General features: G+C 35.5%; 1 protein-coding gene and 1 pseudogene across 5 annotated transcripts in view; both read left to right on the top strand.

Annotated features, from left to right (window-relative positions):
• The window catches only part of THUMPD2 (THUMP domain 2 tRNA and snRNA guanosine methyltransferase), a 56,420-nt gene that overhangs the window by 12,835 nt on the left and 26,166 nt on the right, over positions 1 to 17,419 (top strand). For 4 of the 5 annotated variants that reach the window (XM_004480199.5, XM_004480198.4, XM_071208786.1 and 1 more), the window contains exons 2-6: positions 2,074 to 2,209; positions 5,446 to 5,855; positions 6,777 to 6,854; positions 9,083 to 9,135; positions 17,150 to 17,237. In XM_004480199.5, the coding sequence (XP_004480256.1) occupies positions 2,074 to 2,209; positions 5,446 to 5,855; positions 6,777 to 6,854; positions 9,083 to 9,135; positions 17,150 to 17,237 (765 nt within the window). Of the gene's footprint in view, positions 1 to 2,073; positions 2,210 to 3,620; positions 3,754 to 5,445; positions 5,856 to 6,776; positions 6,855 to 9,082; positions 9,136 to 17,149; positions 17,238 to 17,419 lie in introns of all 5 variants that reach the window. The other variant, XM_071208787.1, reaches the window with a different exon arrangement.
• On the top strand, positions 12,002 to 13,718 carry LOC139436789 (RAD9, HUS1, RAD1-interacting nuclear orphan protein 1 pseudogene; annotated as a pseudogene).

Genomic DNA, 17,419 nt, shown 5'->3' with positions numbered 1-17,419 from the left:
GCTCACTGGTTGGGAACCTGCTTCACATGTACTAATGTCCAGTGTTCAATCCCTGGTACCTCCTGAGGGGGAAAAAATCCATCATTGGTCGGATATTTACATCAGTGTGTACTTTTATAAGACTTGACTCTTAAAGCCATATATTTTCTATAAAACATTTGTTGAATTCTCCAGAATCTTGGCAAAGTATTCCATTTATATTAAAAATTTTAGAGATTACTTTTATCTGTATTCTTATAACAGGTAACATAAAATCTGATTTTTTTTTTCCAGGACTGGGGATTGAACCCTACGTATAGGTTGTATGTGGGAAGCTGGCGCTCAACCATTGAGCTACATTGGCTCCCCTTTAAAACTTTGTTTTAAAGTTCTAAACATTTTGAGGTATACGTTTAATTTTTACTTTAGTGGAAAGATATCAGTTTTTTAATGCAAACCATGAAAACTCTAGAAACCAGTTCTTGTTTTGGTTAATTTCACTATCCCCTTAAATATTGATTCTTAAACATTCTTCTCATTCCCTGCTTACCACTGTCATTGTTAGCTGCATTGCTGCTACTTAAATTGTTTGAGTTTTAACTGGTGCCAACCCAGGGCTTCCTTGTCAGGGATTCATATTCATCAACTTAGAGAGCTTAATTAGACCATGCCAGATCTCCCCAACCGCCCCCCTCCCCCCCAAAAAAAACACCACTCGGGCTTGATGTTCCTGTTGAATAAGATGCCCAATTCCCTGATGTCTGCATTATAGAAGGTGGCTTATAGAGATCTAAATGGTCTACCAGAGATGCTGAAAGAAGGAGAATTCCAGGACAGCCCACATCCATCCTGAACGTAAGGGTGTTGGGTTGACGCCAGAAGGTCTAGGATTCCATTGTCATTGAGTGCCATTTTTCACACTATATTAAATTTTCTGTGAGTCAGTTCTCTTTTCGTTTTCCTTTCTTCCCTGACTTTTTTTTACCACATATCCATCCTGTCTCCGAGCCTGTTTCTGTTTGATGTATACTTCTTGTTTCTATCCATTTGCCTGTTCCCACGGCAAAATGTTTCATCATTTCTACCTCAGTCATCTAGTTCTCCCTCCAGCAGCATGTTCTGCACTCAGCCTTTTATGCCTCTTCCAAAGTAATTTTTTCTGCCAGCTAATTCAGTGCTGTCACAGTTTTCATCAAAAGTCTATAATGGTTGACTATTGCCAATATGTGGTACTCAAGTTTTCATGGCCATTTGTCAGGCTGGCCTAAGGTACTTCACCATCAGTCCAACTGACACCATCAATCACCAAAATATAGCATATGTTTCTATGCTCACTTAGAATTCACTTCAGTCAGGTTTTCACTCCTTTCTCTTTATCTTGTCCTTTGTTCTTTCTTTTGTCAGAATCTTTCATTCCAAGTCATAAAGTATTCTTCCCCAAGACTTACACTAATGTGGGTTTCTATACTTAGTGCTACTTACTGTTCCTATACCTTATCAGTGCATTATAGTATTGAAACTTTTGAGTTTCCTTCTGGATTTAAATTGCATTTTCATCTTAAAGTTTTACATTTTACTGTGTATGTCTATTAAATTATTTTCAACTTTAGGATGTATGCTCAAAAGGTAAGTACTTAATAAGTATCCATTGATGATGTTAACCTTGAACTAGACACCTAATTTGTCCTAGGCATTGTACCTTTCCTTTGCTTACTTTTAAATAGTGTGTGAGGTTGTGTAATATAGTTATTGAGTATATTTTTGGGTTGTGTGTGTGGGTGTGTGTCTGTACTTTACAAAAGGTAGCATAAAACAGATTACATTGACTGTGTAACCTTATGCAAATTATTTAACCTCTCTAAGCCTCAATTTCCTAGTCTGTAAAATGGGGTTGATAAAATCTACCTTAAAGGGTTGTTATAAAGATGAGGGGAGAAAATGTATTGAGTGCCTAGAACAGTGCCTGACAAGCAGTACATACTAGAAATGGTTCTTTTTCTTACTATTAATCTAGAAGGTATGTTTTAAGGTGGAAGGAAGGAAAAAGTTCTTATTCAGACATTGGGCTACATTAATATCTATTTGTATCTCTAGGTTGAGTATATCTCAGGAAAGGTTTTTTTCACCACCTGTTCTGATTTGAATATGCTGAAGAAATTAAAATCTGCAGAAAGATTATTTTTGCTGATTAAAAAGCAGTTTCCACTGACTGTTTCTTCTGTAAGTAAAGGTATGGTATATGCCCATTGCTTTTACCCACTTGATATATTATACTCCAAAGTTTTCTGCTTGATAATTAATATGTAGTCATTTCACATTCTTAAGATTCATTCATGCCTGTGGGGTCATTAATTATGTATTTTACTGTATTTCTTGAATATTAATTATTGCCTAATTGTAGTAGTCAGTCTCCTCTCTGCAGTCTGCTACCTCTGTTCAGAGATTTTAGTGTTCTAAGCCACATTTCTTCTTTGAGATTTATCAGGTACCTTCACTAGAGATATGAACGGTCATTTGCATTTATTTGGATTGAGAATCTGTAATAAGCCTGTGGCAGTTTGAGATTATTTATGAATTCCAAAATGAGAGCTTATGTATGTAAACTGGTCTTACTCTGGGCATGATCCCCTTTGATTGTATTAGATTAAGCTGAAATGTCTGATTAAATTACGTTAAGATTAGGGCTTTGATTCAACCACATCAGTAGGGTGTAACTCAGGTTAAGTCCCTGCTCCCTTGGTGGGCGGGTATAAATGGAAACTCACTCAAGAAGACACAGAAAAAAGCACAGGAAGAAAGAGAGCTCCATAGATGCAGCAGAGGAGAAAACTGATCCTGTGGCCCCAGGAAGAAAGATGAGCCATTTGTCTGATAGTTTGCAGTTGAAGAGAACAGAGCAACTGAGCTGAGGAAGCCCAGAAAGAAACAAACCCAATGCCAGTCTACAGCTTAGATCAGAAGAAGCTGGGCCTACAGAGCCTTAAGAGGAAGAAGGAAGGAGAGACCAGGCCCGCCATCTTACTTCAACACATGGCAACTGACTTGGGTGAGAAAGTACCTCTTATGGTACCTTGAGTTGAACTATAAGCTTTTACCCTAAATAAATACCCTTTATAAAAACCAACAGATTTCTGGTATTTTGCATCAGGACTTCTTTGGCTGACTAATACAAAGCTAAAGGACATTATTTTAATAAATTCGTTAAAACCTATCACCTTGTAAATTATTGATTAGTGATATAATTGGAAAAAATTCTACACAGTAAAATTTCAGACTTGAGGGAGCTTGAATGTTTTTAATCCATTCATAAAGTGTTAAAGCTAAAAGGGGCATAATCTTCTGTCTACTCCCTAATTTTTAAAAATATGCTACTAAAATAACTAAAGAATTACTGGCAAAGAAGGGTCAAATACTTTAGTAGAAAGCTGCCTTAAACTTCATTTTGATTGCTGATTTTGCACGAGATCATGTAATTATAAAGTCTGTAATAAACTATTTCAAGAAAAAAAAGATATAAATAGCAAGAAACCCAGGCAGAACAGGAAAAAATTATTTTAAAGCAAATCCCATCATATTATACTATGGAGTCAATATAGTTTTGTCCCAGTGTTCCACACTCTCTCATCTTTATGGCATTTCAGTAATTATTCTTGGATCATCTTGATAATCCCTCTTCATCAAGAAAAAATTAAATTATGTTGAATGTGCTGGCAGTCCCTAAATTATGAATGGGCTTTGTATCTGAAGTGCAGCTTTATGGAAACTTGCTTTAAGGTATGTGCCAATTTTGTGTGGTCCTAAATGAAATATTCCCGACATTCAGTTTCTGAGTTCTGAGTTTTGCCATTTATTCTATTTTTTTAAAACTTGGTTTATAGGCAAGATCAACATTGTTTCCAAGATAGGTAGATACATATATTGAAGAGATACATATATTATCATAAGACAAATGAGTGATCTTGCTGAATATCATGTAATAATTCTACAGAAATTTTAAGTTTATTCCCTAGCTTCTTCTACTCTTAGTTCCTGTATTTTAGGAAAGCTTTAACATCATTTACTCCTGTATTTTAAGTTACATTAAAATATATCCCCCCATAGCTAGAGATTTAGCAGTCTCAGTATGATTTGGTGTAATAAATATGCTGCTATCAAATATTTCCACTTCCAAAATGTTTATATTTAAAATACTTATAGTCTAGAGAAATGAATTCATTTATTTATTACACAGATATTTATTGAGCACCTACTGTGTACTTCTAGGCACTGGAGACACAGCAGCAAAGAAAAAAAAAAAATGGAAGTGGATGTAGCTCAAATGATAGGGCTTCTGCCTACCAGATGGGAGGACCCGGGTTTGATCCCTGGGGCCTCCTGGTAAAAAAAGAAAAAGAGAAAGCGTGCCTGCACAGTGAGCCAGTGCCCACTCAGTGAGCCCGAGTGCCCGCACAGCGAACTGAGTGCCCACGTGAGTGAGTGCTCATGTGGCCAGCCAAGTGCCTATGCGAGAGCCTGTGCAGTGAGCCACGTGCTCATCCAAGTGTCCATGTGGTAAGCCAGTGCCTGTACAAGTGAGTCACACAGCACGTTGAGGACGCAGCAAAAGAGAGATGAAGAGGAGACTCAAGGTGAAGCCCAGCAGAAATTGAGGTGGCTCAGGGACAGGGAACCTCTCGCCACATCAGAGGTCCCCAGGATCAAATCCTTGTGAATCCTAGAGGAGAAAAAACGAGAAGAGAAGACAAAAAGAGAAACAGACACAGAAGATCACACAGTGAATGACAGAAAGAACAGTAGGGTGGGGGGAGAAGGAAAGGGAGGGGGGAAATAAATAAATTACATTTTTTTAAAAGTCCCTACCCTCATGGAGCTTATGTAAAGTGAGGTGGACAATAAACCAACAGAAACAAACCAAATGTAGTATGTCAGCTAATAGTAAGAAGCTATGTTTGGAAAAAAAAATAGGGAAGGGATACAAGGTTTGGCCTGGGAGGTGGAATGTGTGTTGCAGTTTTGGAAAGTTCAGGGAAGCCTCACTGCATAAAGACCACAGAGGTGAGGAAATGAGCCATGCCAGCATCTAGAAGAGTGTCCCCGGCACGACCAGGCAGGGCCAAAGCCCTGAGGAAGGAGCCTGCCTGGGTTAAGAACTACCGAAAGGTCACTGGAGGGGAGAGCGAGTGTAAATAAATTTCAGGGAATTTAGTGATTTTAGGTTATGCAACCCAGGAGAAAAATAACAGTTTTAATGGTGTGTGTATATGTCGTAAAAGGATGAACTTTTTTTTGCATAATATTCTTGTTATAAATTTCATACATTCGAAATGAAAGTGAAGTCACTAGTTATGTAATTGTTTAATAAAAATTATTTTAAAGAAATGTAATGGAATTTGGGGTAATGAATAATATACAGTGTTTAAAGCTGAAACATAGAATTATAGAATAAATTGAGATTTTTTTTTTTAGGAAAGATATTTAATGAAATGCAAAGACTTATAAATGATGACCCAGAAAGTTGGTTGAATGCCATTTCAATTTGGGAAAATCTTCTTGAACTTGGCAGAGAAAAGGAAGAACTTTCTCAAAGAGGTTCTAACCCATCAAAAAGAAAAGTGGGAGAAAATGAAATCATCGTTGCTAAAAAATTTAAAACAGAACAAACGCAAGAGATACCAGAGAATAGGGAACGCCGGCTGGAAAAACAAATAGAAGAAGAAACACTGGAGCAAAAGGACTTTATCAGTAAAAGAGACAATTTTCAGGAAGCATTTCAGAGTGATGTAGAGAAAGCAATTGCCCCTCAGCACCAGAATGACTTGACCTTCAGAGTTTCTTGTCGCTGCAGTGGAGCTATTGGAAAGACCTTTACTGCACAGGTATGTTTCCATCCCAGAGTGATTTCCTATTTTTTTAAATAATTACTCTTTTGATTTAAAATGAGGTGAAAAATTCTCAGGGACAGATAACTAGGCCTAGATAGAAAAGTGGCCCTAATCTCATATAATTAAATATCTTTAAAAATTCATTTTCCTTCTTAACTCTTCCTCAAATGCTTAAGGAGAATGGTATGACTTCCCATGTAGTGACTCTTTTACTTTCTACCTTATAGTCCCCTTAAACTCATAGTCCTTGGTTTTGGAAATCCTAATTTCATGGCTCTAAGTTTCTTTGAGTTTCTCTTCTGTTTGCTTCAGTGTCTGTTGACTACTACTCTGCAGCAGGCCCTGTATGCATGATTGTCATCAGGACTCCACATATGCAAATGCACTCAACATTCTCAATAGCCCAGGGAAGAGCAAGCACCACCATTTCTATCAAAAGACCTTATCGCTTGGCCCTTAATAAAGGCATGGGCCTGGGGTCCTTTAGCCAACCTTAAAATCAGAAAGACCCTAAAGTTTGAGTATAATGCTACTGATCTCTTATTTTTAAATATTATTTTTAAACAGCTGCAGTAGTTCTCTCTCTGCTTGCAGCCATTGCTTAAAACCCAGGATGACCATATTTATCACGTCTTGGTCTAGTTACTCCATGTATCTAAAACTGCTAGAGTAGAGATAGTACGAGGGTAGACATTCATGCCATTGCTGTGTTTGTGGTGCAGGGAAAGTAAAATGCAGACTGACTGGCCTTAAAGAAAATGTGCTTTAGTGTAATAATCATCCTGTCGTAACCCTAAATCACCATTCCATAGTCTGACAAGAGTTTCCTACTGTCTCTGTTAGTTTTTGCCTATTTTTAAACTTAACATTTTCATTTACATATTCTTAGCTTCTTGTTACATGCTACTTTTCCAGGAAGTAGGAAGAGTAATTGGAATTGCTCTTATGAAACAATTTGGATGGAAAACAGATTTGAGGAATCCAAATTTAGAGGTAAAAATGTTTATTTTATTTCATATACTTAATATATTTTTCATATTCTTTAAAGACAGTGTCAATTATTCTTTTTGTACTCTTAAATTTTACTTTAGAGTTTTTAAAAGCATATCTATATGGATCCAAAAGTCTATTTTCTCTTTAGCAGTAGAAGAGTGCAAATAGTTCTGTCTAGCAGTCTTCTCTGTGAACATTATTCTCCAGGTAGGAATTTTTGGAATGGAGCTGTTCAGTCATAGCTGAGGAATAAAACATTTATTATAAAGTTGCAAAGATGGTGATTTCTACAACCCCTATAATATGTAATAAGGAATTCTTGCTAATATTTTAAAAACATGAAAACAAAAGGCCTGTACAAAATTCCAAAAATTGTTAAGAGTGGTTTTGTTAGGGTTGTGGAATTATGGGGTTTCCCCTTCTGTTTTCCAAATTCATTTATTGAGTTTATACTACTTTTATAAAGGGGACAAGTCAAATACTTACATGGGAAACAAATGCTAACTATAAAGATGCTTTTTGCTATTTTTTGAAAACCATTTTATCAATTTGGCAGGTAACTAGTCATTTTCATGTTTCATTAATTCATAAATTTTTTTACTTGTTATCTAGCTTAAAATGGAATATAGGTGGCCAAATAAATCAGGACATTTTGTATTATGTAATTTTTCATTTTATTTATTTGTGCTTTTCACTTTTAGAAAGTAATGTAGAAAGTATATATAGCTCAGTGGTTGAATGCCTGCCTCCCGTGTACAAGGTCCTGGGTTCAATCCCTGGTACCTCCTTTAAAAGAAAAAAAAAAAGTATTATTTGTTTGTGGTATCAAGTGAAACAATACATTGCAAATATGTATGAAAGTAAATGAAAGTAAATCTGATCCATTTTCTTTGCCTACCTCTCTTCCACTCCCAGTGTTAACAACTGGTGTATATCCTTCATTGCTTTCATGTAGAATGTTTTGACCCCAAGAATGTTTTGACCTGAGTGTTTTCTCCCCAGTTCCACTTCACAGTTCTCCTCTCCTGACTCCATCTCACTGGTTCAGAACTACTCACAATTTTCTTATAGATAAGCTCAAATAAACGCAGTGAATTGAGTATGAATTAGCCATTTACTGAAATTAATAATAGCTATTATTGGTAGAAATAATGCACACAAAACAAAATTCACAACACTAAAATCACCCAGTAAAATTTGAGGCTAAAAGTTGACAGAAGAATCAGATCTTAAAATTGTTCTGTAAAATTGATAGAAAAAAATGGTCACATGCAAAGTAACTTAATTAGGAGACATGATTCTTAATAATATTTGATGTGTAAAAACAAGACCAATGTGTATCAAATCTTTGGTATAAATTGTAATTAGAAAAGAATCCCAATAAACAAAAAAGTTTTTGCTAAAATTGTATAAATTATAAAAAATTAGAAAGTTTAGCTATGATCAAGGAGTTAAATTGGCTAAATGGAGTTCACCCCAGATAATTCTTTTTGTTTTGATGAAAATTAATCAATATTGGCATAATTCTGATTAAAATTCTTATATTAAAAATACCTTTGAGGCGAAAGAATCATGGACCAAAATACCCTTGGGGGTCAAAAAAGCATAGTTAGACTATTCCATAAACCTTATCAGACTACAAAAGTAAAAAGACTGTTATTTTTAAAACTCACACGGGTTACCCTCTATAACTTAAGGCATTTAAATCTTTGTGGCCTAACCGAAGAAAGGAAATAAAGGGAAGAAGAAATTCACTTCAAATGGTACTGAAAAATGGGCTTCCTTTCTCCTTTGCATATGGCCTTTAGAAAACTCCCTGTAAACCAGGTGGTTTGCGTAGGCTGTGGAGACCCTGCATGGCCTGGAATCTTTTGGGAGTTAGGGTGATTTAGGAAATCTTTTCTAGTCTAAATGCTGCAAAGACTGATTGAGTTACAACAACGCAAAGAACCTTTGGGAAGAAAGTTGATCTTGAGTTCTTCATAACATGACTTTCCATATAACTTGTTTACCAAATTGACCTCAGAATTTTTCTATGAAATGTACCTAAAATTTAGTTTGTCTCGGCTTGAGAAAAAGAGATTATGGAACACTTTTTCAAATATAAATACGCCTTGGAATTTCTTATTAAAATATAAGTTGTATAGGCCTAAAATTAGTTTTCCAATTGTCAGTAATTTGGTAATGAAATTTCCTGTTCATTCTAACTTCTGTGTTTGTTCTTTCAGATCTTTATACATCTAAATGACATTTACTCTATTGTGGGGATTCCTGTTTTCAGGTAGATCCTTATTTTTTATGCTTCAGGATTGTCTCTTAGGAGATTTTATAAAATTAAGAACTTAATGCATTTTGTTTATCGTACCTAACGTTGACACAACAGAGAGGGCTAAAGACCTCCCAAATACTAAAGGCATTTGAGGTCTTTACTTGAGTCAGTAAAATGTTTTCAAGGGGCTTGTTTAGCAGATAAGATTGCATCTAACCATATAGAGCTATGAAAGATTTGATCATAATAATCCATTGAGGTACATGATTAATATTGAAAATTATATCTAATTATTCCTCTTAAGTGATTTTCATAGACCCATATTTAAGCCACAAGTCTTAGTCTGTTGCATCTTGAAATTTTAATTAAAATGGAAAATACAGTATAGTTCTTAAAATTCACCTTGTACATTGTCCTAATTTCATTTCCATTATTCTTAGTGTGGAAACCTATTGCCAGTTTTTACATCTTCAAGTTCCTCCTAGTACTTAGGGTATCTTATAATAAATGCAAATAATTAATTTCTTTATTTTAAAATACTTACTGAATGTTGATGCAACAAGTGCTTTTTTTAGGTACTTTGGGAAGTAAGACCTGGTTGGATAAAAATAGTGATTGCTACTTTCTTGGGAGCATGTAAATATTGTTGACATCTTAAACATTTTATCTGCGTAGCCCCATGGACATAATATAAAGTGATTTAGATACCCTTTTTTTAGGTGATTCTAGTCATAGGGTATTTTTAGTGATCATAAAGTCCTGTATATTTAAGGGCTAGGAAACCTGCCCTAAGCTCACATTTGTGCAACCTCATATATCATCAAGCTAGAATCAGGATGTTTAGAAAAAGTGCCTTCAGATTATTGTTCTAACTTTCATCAAGTGGTAAGCTGTAGCATTCGATTAGCACAGTGCTGAGGACATTTAGATGTTCTGTAAATGTTGAATGATTGGGTTCTTGCTGTGCTAGTCATATGGTAGGCTCTAGATTACAAAGATCATGAGCTGAATAAAATTTCTTGTCTTTCCAACACCCCTGAGGTCATCATATGCCTTCGTGCACCTGCCCTATTGGTTTCCATTGGCCCCCACTTACCCCACTACCTTGTCAGTTTAGGCCAAATCTAAGCCACTCTCTTCATGTACCCTAAAAGTTTCCAGGCTGTGCCACTCCAGTGCCTTATATAGAGCCCCCTGCAAAGCATTTCTAAAACTGACCTTAATTTAAATAATTTTGCCTATCTGACTTTTGAAATTCTATATATAATAGTTTAAACGTTGCAAGGTAAAAACTGGGGTAAAAGGAGTTCCAATAAAAGTAGATACAGTGGCAGCAGAAGTAATAGCTGGCAGAAAGCACGGGGGAAACTGAAAGATGGCCACATTTCATCCCAGTATAATTACTGATGTTTACCAAGGCAAGAATAAGAAAGATAACAAAACAGAAAAATAGGAAACTAATTTTTTTTAAGATTTCCTAAAGTTAAACATTTTTTAAAATACTTTGGTCCCTAAAAGGATCTAAAAGTATCTATCTAAAATTGACTTATAAAGGAACATCTTTTCAGAAATGCTGAATATAATTCTAATGTGTTTAGATTCTTAGCACTAAATGAAAGAATATGTTTTAAAATTTTTAATTATCTATAAAAATGTTAAGGTTCATGTTCTGTTTTGGTAAGTTAACATATATATTTGTAACAATGTCATTGTTTTTAAAGGAATGACATTTTATTTAAAATTACTGGAATGCCTGCTAAAAATACTCAAGAAGTCATTTTATGACATCTCAGATAACTAGTAATGTACCTAAAATTTTATCAACAAGAGATATGCATCTGAAAATTGACTCAGACCCTGAATAAGCAGGTTGTAAATAAGATTACATTGAATGCTCTGTGATTCATCAGTTCTAAATATCTCAGCAAAGGGCAGAAGCAGGTTCAGTGATTCCTGTTGGCTAAAGGAACAGTTTGCTGGTATATGAGGAAAACGGGGATATATGAAGAATTAAACAGCAGCAGTAGACCAAAGAAGTAACATTGGAGATAAGAAATTGATACCTGGTGACCCTGACAACAGAAGAAAGCCACAAGTGATGAAACAGGATAGAACTTTGAAGTTTGAGGGTCACATAAAAATGTTTATTTTAGTAGTTCCTAAAGACATTGGTTATTTGGAGCTCTATTTTCATTGTAGGAAAGAACCATTTGGATATCAGTATCCCATAGGGCATGAATTGTACACAGCTATGCCACACTGTTCACATCACCTAGTATAGTAGAACGTAGTGAATAAGAACCATTCTCTCAGCTCCACAAATTAACTCTGCAACTTTAGGCAAAGTATCAGTTTCCTTTGCTGTAAAATCAGGGAAATAATAGTACCTACTTCATAACCTAATTGGTAAGGATTAAATCAGATAATCCATGTGAAAATGCTTGATACTATCTCTGGGATACAGTAAGTGCTGAATAACTTTCCATTATTATATTTTTTAAACAGTGTAGCAACTAGGGAAGGAAGGGAAGAAGTATTCACTTAAGTAAGATTAATTCATTCAATTAATTTCAATTGAAATAGCTGTTGAGTAATTACTATATGCCAAGCATCATTTCAGGTACCCAAAGCTTAAAGATTAATAAGATGGTTGTTCAGTTCAAGGAATTCAGTCTAGTGGTGTGATAAATGCTGTACTAGAGTTGAGAAAGAGGGTCTAACTCTGATGGAGGGTGGGTGATCCTGTGACCATCAAAGAGAATCAGTTAAGTAGAGACCTGAAGGATAGAAGGTAAGAGTTTGACAACTGGACATGAGAAGGAATAACTGGTGTTAACAAGCTTCATTTGTGTAGGGGGTGGCGAGTAGTTCCGTACAGATGGAACAGGAATTGCATAGGGAGGTGGTAGAAAATGAGAGTGAATAATTAGAAACCAGTCTTGAAGAGTCTTTTAAGCCATTCTAAACAGCTTGGGTTTTATTCTAAAAGCAATAAGAATTTTAATCAGAAGAGTGGTGTGATCAGATTTGTGATTTTGAAAAATTGCCAAAAAGATATTTAAAAATGAGAGGGAAATAAAAAGAGGCAGAGAGAGGGGCTGAACTCTTTATGATAGTCCAGGCAATGAATGATGTGGAACTGAATTAAGACAAAATTGGCAGTAGCAAAAAGAAGACCATGAAATAATTATTAAGGAGTCTAGAATAACTCCCAGATTTCTGATCTTGGCAAATAGTGATACTGGTGTCAGTCACTGAGATAGAAGACACAGAGAAGGAAAAAAAAAAAAGAGAAAGTGTATTTGGTGAAAAATGTCTAAGTAGATATTTAAAGATACAGATCTGGAGTTCAGGTGTCAAGTGAAGTCTAGAGATGTAGATTAAGATAATGAATATATAAATGAAAAATTATGCATATGATTATAAAGAAGAAATATGCCTGAGATAATAAATACAGGGAAAGAAGATGGGATGTTCAGTATATATATGTTGAATTTGCAGTATTTAACCTCCTGGTAAAAAACACCCAAACACATATTTGAAAGAAGACTTCAGGTAGCAAATCTAGGTTAGAGATGTAGATTAGGGTGTATTCTGCTGACCATAGATGGTGTGTAAGAGAAAAGAAGAAACACATCCAAGGAGAAGAGGATCAAGGATCACATGCATTTTTGATTATGTAAAAGGCAGCTAAAATCTGATTAAAACGATGGCTGGGTCTCTGTATTCTGGGTGGGAACGCATCTGAGGCCTGAGAGTAGCTGGCGGACATGGTTGGAATTGGAGCCTCTCCCTCCACCTGATTGCAACCAGCATCCTGTAGTTGCTAACTGCTCTTCATTGAGCTATTGGTGCTGCCCAGAAAAAAAAATGCATCCAACAATTCCAGAAAGCCCAGCTGCTATTTCGGCAGCAACCACTGGAGGGCCCCAAACACTACTCTGGATCTCCCCAGCTCCCCATCACCCACACAAGACAGGTGTCCACCAAGCCCACTGACCACAACACCCCCACTTCTGGGTATTGCCTCAGCCAGAAACATCATCTTGGAGACCAGGCAAGACATCCAAGTCTAAAATCTGCCACTTCTAGGCTTCCACATCTAACCTTGAGAGTTTAGATGTCAATTGGAAAAAGACATTTCCAGAAGGCCACTAAGTTCCAGCTTTCAGTCCCCAAAGCAGTGGGAAACTGTCAGTGCATGTACCACAAAGCCCAGCTTATGTATTCATCCTACCTGATACCCAGACCCTGGAGTCTGAACCTTGTGTGAAAGAAGAACCCATTCACCCTGCCTGGAAGAAAAACAGCCTTCCAAGCTGCTCCTTTCACACCAGTACTCCCAAGAGCACAGGGCCTGGAGCTGCTCCAGTTAAAGACACTCCTGTAGAGGAGTATGGCGTAAAGGTCACCTGGAGGAGACGGAAGCACATGCTTGCTTACCTAAGGGAGAGCGAGAAGCGGAGCAGAAGCCAGTTCCTTGTGGAGAACTGACTTGATTTCCAAGGCGTCAGCCTCTCTATTAAGAAACTCAAGAAATTGCTGGTTTTCATAGAATTGCTAAAGTCACTTTTCTGGCTCACAAGAGACTGCATCAGTAGAATAAAATGGAAATAACACCAAATAAAAACGATATTTTAACTAGAACACTGGTGCCATAAAGGAATTAAATTCCCTGATTGGCTTTTTAAAATATCTCATGCTATAAACAGCTGGGTTTAGTGTTCACTTAATAGTAACTGTTTAAATTTTTTTAATTTCTTTTAATTTTAAAATATATGTAAATAAATAGTTGGAGAAAGTTTTTAGGGAACTCAGTTTCTCACTGTACAATACTGCCCATTCACAAAAGGTCTTTCTTATTTCCTTTAACTACTACTCATTAATCTTTTATTCATCTCATCCAGCTTGTTCATTCCACATTCTAAGTTCCAGCTCTCTGCCAGGCTCAGTATGATCTGATGGATGGAAAAAAGCAAAGCAAACTCATTGTGACACTTTATGGTTTTCTCCTCTGCAGCCTGGCTCATCTGCTGGAAGGGCAAGAGGAGGAAACAGTAGTAAGCCATATTTTCGTGAATATAGTGGGACCAGGGGAGATAAATGGGATATAGACAAGTTACATAGGCTTGCTTATATTTTGGCTTTTTCTTCCCAACCAAGGAAACCTGTAAATATTAAATAGGGTGGGAAAATGATTTCTTGTATCTGTTTAAAATGTTTGAAAATAAAGTAGAAAGTTTTCAGGAAAAAAAATGACCAAATTCTATGAAAGTCAAGAATTATTTTTATTCCTAGGAAGTTTCTTTCCAAACCCTGGCTGTCCCCTGGATAATTTTGTTATACTGATATAATGGGTCTCTTTTGTTAAATAATTGCAGATAAGTTTTTCCAGGTTTAAGTGAAATAGGAACCTGTTTACTTTTTTTTTAACTTTTTATTTTGAAATAATTTCAGACTCACAGCTTAGTAGCAAACATAATACAAAAATAATACAGAAAACTCCAGTATACTTCCTATCCAGGTTTACCAACTTTCAACATTTTGCCATATTTGTTATATCATTCTATCTTATTTCTCAACATTTAAGAGTATATTGTATATATACTCCTCTACTATTTAGTACTTCCATGTATGTTTCCTAAGAACAAGGATATTAACTTATATAACCATATTAAGTACAGTTGTCAAGTTTAAGAAATTTAACCTTGAAGTAAAGCATACAGTCAATATTCCAATTTTTGTACTTGTTCCAGTAATGTCCTTTTGGGCATTTTCTTCTTCATTTTAGATCCAGTTCAGGGTCATGGACTGTATTGTCATTATCTCTTTTTTTTTCAATTGTTCTAACAGATATACAACATAAAATTTCCCATCTCAGTCCCTCACAAGCATACAATTCAGTGGCATTAATCACATTTGCAATGTTGTGCTACCATCGCCATACATTATTGAAACTTTTCCATCACCCTAAACAGAGACCTTGCACCCATTTATACAATAACACCCCAGTTCCCCTCCTTCCCCCTGCCCATGGTAACCTTATCTCTACTTTCTATCTCTCTGAATTTGCATATTCTAGTTATTTCATGTAAGTGGAATCATACAATATCTGCTTTTGTGTCTGGCCTATTTCACCCAACATATCTTCAATGTTCACATGTACATGTTGTAGCATGTATCAAACATCATTGCTTTTTATGGCTGAATAATATTCCATTGTACAGATAAATTATATTTTAAAAACCTGTTAGTTATGTCACATATTAATGGAATTAGCACCCATAAAACTTCCCTTAGTAAAGCTATACACTTAATTATCAAAACTATCAAAGGTTTCACATAAATCCCTACTGCTCACAAAAGTATTTTGTACTATATAAAAGAAGAAGACTGTTTTCCTTTTGAGTTTTGTTTTTGGTATCTAGAGTGAAAAGTAATTTAACAACTCTGTTTTTAACAATTGTGTTTTATAGCAAGATAATCACAGAGCTTACTTTCCCTGTGGAGGGAAGCATCATTAACCAAAACATTTTATGGCCTCTCCACCTGCCACTTCACCTCTGTGACTCCAAGTCTATGTCTACAGTATTATATACAATTATGAGTTATTTCCTGAAGAAACTATTAAAAAGGATTTACCATGTGGAGCTTCTTCATTATAATAGTAAATAGGCAATTATACTTTCATTTAAAAGGAATACATCATTCATTCTAAGATATTAAGGGACTTGCAATAACTATTTACAAAACAAGAAAATTGGAAATAAAGTCAAAGATGATTAGTGATGAAAGAAATCAATGTTTACTATTTTCCTGGTATTTTGTTCAAATTCTTAAAGGACTATATAGAAAACACTGCGACTTTGAGTAATATTTGTAGAAGAATCTTCTTAGTAGTTTTGGAATAAGCCTAGCCAAAAACATCCTAGTACAAGTTCTTGAAATTATGCCTTAGAATCTTACCAACAGATTGTGCAAGTGAAATAGAAAAGTGCGTTGAGATTTCCAAAGAGATGCCACTTGTTCATTGCATTAGATAAGTAGAAAATAAGATATTTTGAATATTTCTAGCAAACCTCTCTACACAGTGGCAATGATGAGGTGAATGATGAAGTATGAACTGATAAATAATGGAGACCAGTGAACTAATTTGAGAGATGTTTGTTTCAGCCTTTAATTCAATAATTTATATTATACAGTGCAGTGTCACCTTTCATTTCCTTTTTTTTTTTTTTTTTTTTGAGAAAGATGCAAATGAGCAAAAAGCAAACTTACAAAGGGACTTTTTCTAGAAAACAAACTTCAGGGGTTAATATCCATTCAGCCTTACTTCCCATATTACACCTATATCATAGTACAATATGTGTTTTTTGTTGTTTTTTTGTTTTGTTTTTCAAGGAGGAACAGGGGATTGAACCCAGGACCTCATACATGAGAAATAGGCACTCAACCACCTGAGAAAGACAGAAATACATAATAAGCACTCTAGAAAGAATTCCTTCTTACATACTTAAACTTTTAGAAATTAAATATGTAAGTGTGTAAATTTTAATTGTCTGAAAAATTTTACCTTTCTGAAGTACCACACTGGTCGGTTAGACAAAGTACCAATTAGACAAGATACTTCGTAAGATTAAAATAGTCTCTGTCCTAGGGAATACTTTAGTGCAGGGGTTCTTAGTCAGGAGTCCACAGACACCACCAATTTGAAAAGATTTCAAGGGGTCGATGAGCTTGAACTGAAAAAAATCACCTTTGTTATCTTTATTTCCCCTGAGCTCTAACTGAAATCTAACATTTCCTTCACTTAGGAATGTATACAATAAATAAATAACAGTAGAATTCATTTCACCTGCCTGGCAAAGGGGTCCGTGGAACAAAAAGGTTAAAAACTCCTGCTTTTAGTGTATGTTGATGAATATGTTGAAATTATATGCGGGGATGGGCAAGTTAATTGTTTTTATTTCCATCATGTTCTTTAAGATAGAGTAATATTTGGTCTGTAACCAAGTTCTCTGTACAGGGTTCCATTGGCCAGCAGAACTTATATCAAGACAGCAGGACTACGATCCACCGTAGCATGGGCAATGGCCTCTCTTGCTGAAATTAAGGTAAGGAAAAGGTTTTCAGCCTTGCTAATGGCATTGTCCTTTCCAAAATTAATTTACCCAGTCTCTCATTGATGGGTGTTGGGGTTGATTGGTTCATTCCTTCCTTTTTTTTTTTCCTTTTTAGCCGTCATACTTACAGACTGCTAAGGTGATTTATTTTCAGATAATGTAGTATTTCTGAG

The sequence above is a fragment of the Dasypus novemcinctus genome, chromosome 17, assembly GCF_030445035.2.
Source record: "Dasypus novemcinctus isolate mDasNov1 chromosome 17, mDasNov1.1.hap2, whole genome shotgun sequence".
Lineage (NCBI taxonomy): Eukaryota > Metazoa > Chordata > Mammalia > Cingulata > Dasypodidae > Dasypus > Dasypus novemcinctus.
The sequence above is the reverse complement of the archived record's forward strand: the minus strand, read 5'-3'. Positions and strand labels throughout refer to the sequence as shown.